This window comes from Otolemur garnettii, unplaced genomic scaffold, assembly GCF_000181295.1.
Source record: "Otolemur garnettii isolate 467f Iridium unplaced genomic scaffold, OtoGar3 scaffold00198, whole genome shotgun sequence".
NCBI classification, from domain to species: Eukaryota; Metazoa; Chordata; class Mammalia; order Primates; family Galagidae; genus Otolemur; species Otolemur garnettii.
In genome coordinates, this window is record NW_003852593.1 from 1,009,838 (window position 1) to 1,015,913 (window position 6,076).

General features: G+C 50.9%; 1 protein-coding gene across 1 annotated transcript in view; it reads right to left on the minus strand.

Annotated features, from left to right (window-relative positions):
* Window positions 1-6,076, minus strand: part of LETM1 (leucine zipper and EF-hand containing transmembrane protein 1) — a 46,135-nt gene that overhangs the window by 33,869 nt on the left and 6,190 nt on the right. Inside the window, exon 3 of the mRNA XM_012812281.2 lies at window positions 1,091-1,541. Within this exon, the coding sequence (XP_012667735.1) occupies window positions 1,091-1,541 (451 nt within the window). The remainder of the gene's footprint in view (window positions 1-1,090; window positions 1,542-6,076) is intronic.

Genomic DNA, 6,076 nt, shown 5'->3' on the forward strand with positions numbered 1-6,076 from the left:
ATGCAAGTTTGTTTCCCATGTGCAAGGGTCATGCCCAACAGAAATCCACCCATATTAAGAGCATAATCCATTTCTATTAATGCAAGTTTGTTTCCCATGTGCAAGGGTCATGCCCAACTGAAATGGACATGTAAATACACAGGCACAAAGCCAGCAATTGCAGGGCACCTGAGAATGTCCTACCAGTATGGAGCCCTCAAACCTCATCTTTTTGGTGCCGCCCAGTGCTTTTATAGGAGAGGCCTGACAGGGAGGCATTAGAGTGGGATGGCCAGTGCGACAGCTTCACCCATGCCCAGTGCCAGGGAGAGCACAGGAGCCGGAACACAGGGGCATGGTGCGTGAGCCGACTTCCTTTTCCCAAAGACCATTCTTTCTGGCATGTGGAAGCAGACAGTGGAGGAGCTCTGAACAGGCCCAGGGCAGAATACGGTGCAGAAGATTAAAGAGTCTGCAGAGTCACTACACACTATGGTAGAGAGAGGTCAGGGCAGAAGTTCCAAATGATAAATAAAAACAAACTCACCCAGAGGTTCATGCACAGACAGACGTGGAAGCAAAGAGAGAGAAAAGGCCATCCTCAGCCACAGAGATGGACAAGCCAGAAGTCTGCAGATGGCACCCAAGCATGGACAGAAAACAGACATGTGGACTTGAAACTGCAGGTAGGGGGGACCAAGACCAAGAGGGGACCTTTATGGGGGAAGGAGCTCTTTTGCAGGTTTTGCTGATTATTTCTTTACCCAACAGAAAGCAACCAATTTTTTTCTTTTTTTTTTTTGAGACAGAGTCTCGCACTGTTGCCCTAGGTAGAGTATCGTGGCATAACTGCTGACAGCAACCTCAAACTCCTAGGCTTAAGCAATTCTCTTGCTTCTCTTGTCTCAGCTTCCCAAGTAGCTGGAACCACAGATGCCTGCCTATTTTTGTTGTTGCTGTTGTAGTTATCATTGTTGTTTTAGCTGGCCCAGGCTGGGTTGAACCGCTAGCCTCAGGTGTATGTGACCAGTGCCCTACCCACTGAACTATGGGCGCTGCCCGCAACCAAATACTTTTAAAATCCATAGAAGGGCTGGGGCATCCCCATTACCTGCCTGCGCTCCCGGCGGGTCAGGCTGTGGCCATTGAGGATACGCCAGAGCATGCGCGCAGCGATCTTGGTGTCGATCCAGAGCAGGCGGAAGCCGTGGTAGTAGTGCTTCAGTTCATCTAGTACCCTCTGCCCGAGGGATTTCTTCACCACCACCTCCGCAGGGGGGCTATACACTGGCCCCCCCTCCTCCAGTTTCTTGTTCTTGTCCTTCAATGATCTGAGGGACTTCTCCACCATAGAATCGTCACTGAGGGGAGTCGATGAGTGCCAGCCACGCAACGGAAGGCACTGGGGCCCTGCGACAACCAACCCCCCCATGGCAGGAGTCCATGGTGCTCTTGCCACTGTGCGTGGACACTCAAGCCTCAGAGTCCAACAGCCACGATGAACACCTCTAAGAGAAAGGTACGCAAGGTGGCCCGGAGTATAGCAGCCCATCGGAACATTCCTGGAAAAAGGAAAACAGCAGTAAGAGCCAGTACTTGCCTTCCACTGCTCAGCACCAGATATCAAAAACAACAGAAACTACATGCCACATGGGATCACAACCACGCAAACACCTACCTGCTCCCTGATGTCTGAAACACCCCTGGGGAGCCCTTCTGAGAGGACTTGCATAAGAGCCCAGGACTGCATGTGGGGTCCACCAGTGGGGTAGACTGATGTGTGTGCAACCAAACAGCCTTGGCTCCAACCTCTGGGCAGCCCTCAGAGGCTCACTCCTAGTGACAGAGGTAAGTGCCTTGCTTTGAGATCTGGCAGGAATGGGGTACAGAGCAGGAAGCTGTATATGGAGGATCCTCTCCTCCACCAGCTGACTCTGGAAAGACCCGTGGCCCTTAAGCAAGCCCTGAAAATCAGCAGAGGCAGGCCTGTGCATGCTGGCTGACCACAGGCACTAGCACCCAATGATATAACCTGAAGAATAAAGCCCACAGCCCACTGCCCCCTCTTCCTCCCCTGCAGCTGACTCTTCTCAACCTGGCCCCAGCTGCACCTGCCCCTGCCTGGATAGCTAAGGTTACACCTTGGCTTCCCACAGGCCTCTGTGACCACCCCACTGCCACCCTATGCTTACATTCACAACACTGTCTTCTGCACTCATCCTACCTGGTGCTGGCTGGGTACAGGTGAGGTGTACATGCCGTCCTCCACTGGAATGCAGGCTCCGCAAGGTTGGGAACTGGCACCAGCCTCACAGGCCAGTGGGAAGCTGTGACTTAAAAACTTCAGACCTTTTTTGTCCACACTGCATAAGCCCATAGGGCTGTCAAGTCACAGGCAGACAAAGCAGGCCAGCCACTAGTCGGAGTGCCTGCAGCCCAGGGTCTGTGCACACCTCAGCTCAGTGCTGAGATGCCAATCACAGCCACACTGACACAAACAGCTGCACGGTACGCTGGCAGGTTTGTGAGCTTGCATTCATCTCCCTATGCACACTGCAAGCTCCTCCCCACAGTCATACACAGACCTGCTCAGGCAGCTCCAGGCTCACTGTCAGCTTGTTTCAGAGGCCATGTGTACCATGTATCCGGCACTCTCAGCTTCTCCCCACCTCCGTCATCTCTCTGCACCTGACTTGATGCCACCAGTGAGGGCCTGAGCTCTGGAGCAGACTGTCCGAGATCAGATTCTGGCTCCACCACTAGTTGTGTGATCCTGACCAAGTAACTTAACCTCTCTGTGTTCTAAGAGCTGCCTTTGTAAAAATGTGTGTTAATATATACCAAGTGCCACCAGCAATGCCTACCATCACAGCAATAGATGCCACCAGTTAGGGCTGGAGACAAGGTAAGAAATCTCAGTTCCCTGCTCATGTTCACAGGTGGGGACCATGCAGCTCTCAGCCTATGCTGGCAGTGTAGCTGGCAGGGTGTGACTGTACATGTCCCAGGTCTGAAATCTCCACAGGACTATAGAAACGAACTCATACTGACCTCAAGGAGAGGTTCTAAAGATTAGGTGATGAGACATGTGGAAAATGCCTGGTCACAGCAGCATAGGCTAGAGAAGAAGGGAGGCCCAGCAAAGAAAAAACCTCTCACCTCGACTCGCCCCGTTTGAGGCTCTCTCCCAGCTCCCACGTGGCTTTCTTCCACTATACCTCCAGGCTTCTCCCAGCCAGAAATGGCCCCTGAATCCCACTGTCCTGAGCCACAGTGTTGGAGGGCTGTCTACACATAGTACAGTGCAGTCCACTTGTGCTCAGACCGCTACTGGGCCACTTGGAGGCCTCCCAATGCTGGCCAGCCTAGTGCCTTCTACGCCATGGCCTCTCACATGCGGTGCTGACAGCAATCACACAGTAACAGGTATGACCTCCTCTCATCATCAAGCCACTTCCCACCCTCATTAGCAAGGAAGAGTGTGGCTTCCACTAGAAGAGATGCTGTCAGCAGTGGCAGGGTGCCACAGGCAAAGAGAAGTCACACAGAAATGAACTGGTGGAGTGGTGTGCCAATGGTTATTCAGCAGGGCTGACTCCTGCAGTCCTGGCCACCTTCAAGAACATGACAGATTACTAACAGTCAAGCCTGGAAGGTTTAGCTATTTCCAAAAGGCACAAAGTTATATAATACAATATTTTTAAAGTTTTCATCAACACAAAACCAACCTGGACACAGTGGCTTCTGGGGAGCCCTAAGACAGCATCATGGAGGAAAGCTGGCCTGCTGTATCCCACGCTGGTTGAGCCTCTGGATGGCAGCAGCACTATCCAGAGGCACCTGCACATCTCACTGACAGGTCACCCTGGGCCCAGCTTCCCATCACTCCCATTACCAGAATTTCTGCTTCTTGCAGTGCTTCTCTTGCTGGCCTACTGAAATAGCCACACGGCCACTCAGATAGCAGGCCAGGCCACAGTTGGGGACTAGGCCTATTTTTTTTTTTTTTTAGAGACAGAGTCTCACTTTATCGCCCTTGGTAGACTGCTGTGGCACACAGCTCACAGCAACCTCCAACCTCCAACTTAGGCGATTCTCTTGCCTTATCCTCCCAAGTAGTGGGGACTACAGGCAGCTGCCACAATGCCCGGCTATTTTTTTGTTGCAGTTTGCTGGGACCGGGTTCAAATCCGCCACCCTAGGTATATGGGACTGGTGCCCTACCCACTGAGCTACAGGTGCCACGCACCAGGCCTATTTTTATTCCTCAGCATGTTCCTGATTCCTGATGATACTGTGAAAGTGCCACAAGTACCACTGCTTGTGGGCCACCCTGCAGAAAACAGCACCTGGAGTGGGTGCTGCTCACTCCAGAACCTCCTGCTTCAAGGCCCAATCAAGAGGCGAGACAGCAGCCACCCCTAGTCCTTCAGGCACATCATGTCCACAGGAACAGAGTTATCCCCAGCACCAAGAAAGCAGAAAGAAACAAGGGCAGAAGGATAAGAAAGCAGCAGCCACCACAGCTGGGGACAATACCAGGAGTCCAGAACAGCTCTGCCTAGTAGACCTGCAGTCTTCTTGCTCCTCTCAGCTGGAGGATGTGCAGAAAATCAAGTCACCAGAATGTCAACAGGCCCATGATGCCAACGTCACCACACACCAGGCACACACACTGTTAGGCTACTCACTTCAGGGCTTGCACAGTGCGCTACCATCAATAGCAACAGTCCCCAGGAAATCGCATCAGCATCCACACACAGTGGAGATTTGGGGGAAAGTAGCCCCCTCAGCTGAGGGTTCCTCACAAAACGAGGCCCATGTTGCAGGGAGTTCTGGGCGCTGCACATAGTGGTAAAGAAACTGAGATATCTCCATGATGTAGCCCTGGATCACAGAGGCTTAACCTTCTTACCTCAGGGTTTACATGATTTCAACTGAAGACTACCTGAGATTGAAATAACTGTTAAAACACTAGTACTCAGTCTGTGCAACATAGTGAGGCTCCATCTCTGTAGAAATAAAAAAAATTTTCCAGGCACAATGGTATTCATCTGTAGTCCCAGTTATTCAAGAGGGTGAGGGAGGAGGATCACCTGAGCCCAGGAGTTTGAGGCTGCAGTGAGCTATGATAACACTACTGTATTCTAGCCCTGGGTGACAGAACAAGATGCTATCCCAAATAAAAATAACAAAAATTATATACCTTTTCCTGAAATAGGGCAAAGGTCTTCATCCTTTGTTTTGTATAGAACCAGAAAAAAACTCATATAGCCAAGGCAATTCTTAGTAATAAAAGCAAAGCTGGAGGGGTGGTGCCTGTGGCTCAAGGAGTAGGGAGCTGGCTCCATATACCAGAGGTGGTGGGTTCAAACCTGGCCCCAGCCAAAAACTGCCAAAAAAAAAAAAAAAAAACAACCAAAAAAAAACCCCCAAAGCTGGGGGCATTACTCTACCAGACTATAGGCTATATTACATGTCCATAGTGATCAAAAGAGCATGGTATTGGCACAAAAAATAGAGACATTTGAAACCAAACAGAAAACCATGAGATAAAACTAACATTTTACAGCCACCTGATCTTGATAAACCAAACAGGAGCACACACTGGGGAAAAGAATCCCTATTCAATAAAAGGTGGTAGGAGAACTGAATAACCACATGTGAAATGAGCAGGGAACTGAGATTTCTTACCTTGTCACCAGCCCTAACTGGTGGCATCCACTGCTATGATGGGTGGGGTGCCACCACACACAGGTGCCACTTGTGGGCATTGCTGGTGGCACCTGGTATGTATTAACACACATTTTTGCAAAGGCAGCTCTTAGAACACAGAGAGGTTAAGTTGTCTGGTCAGGGTCTGCACCTCTTACCACTTACAAAACTTGTTTCAAGATGGATAAAAGATTTAAATTTAAGACATGAAACAGGCTCGGCACCTATAGCTCAACCGGCTAAGGCGCCAGTCACGTACACCTAAGGTGGCAGGTTCGAATCCCCAGCCCGGACCGGCCAAACAACAATGACGGCTGCAACCAAAAAATAGCCGGGCGTTGTGGCGGGCGCCTGTGGTCCCAGCTACTTGGGAGACGGAGGC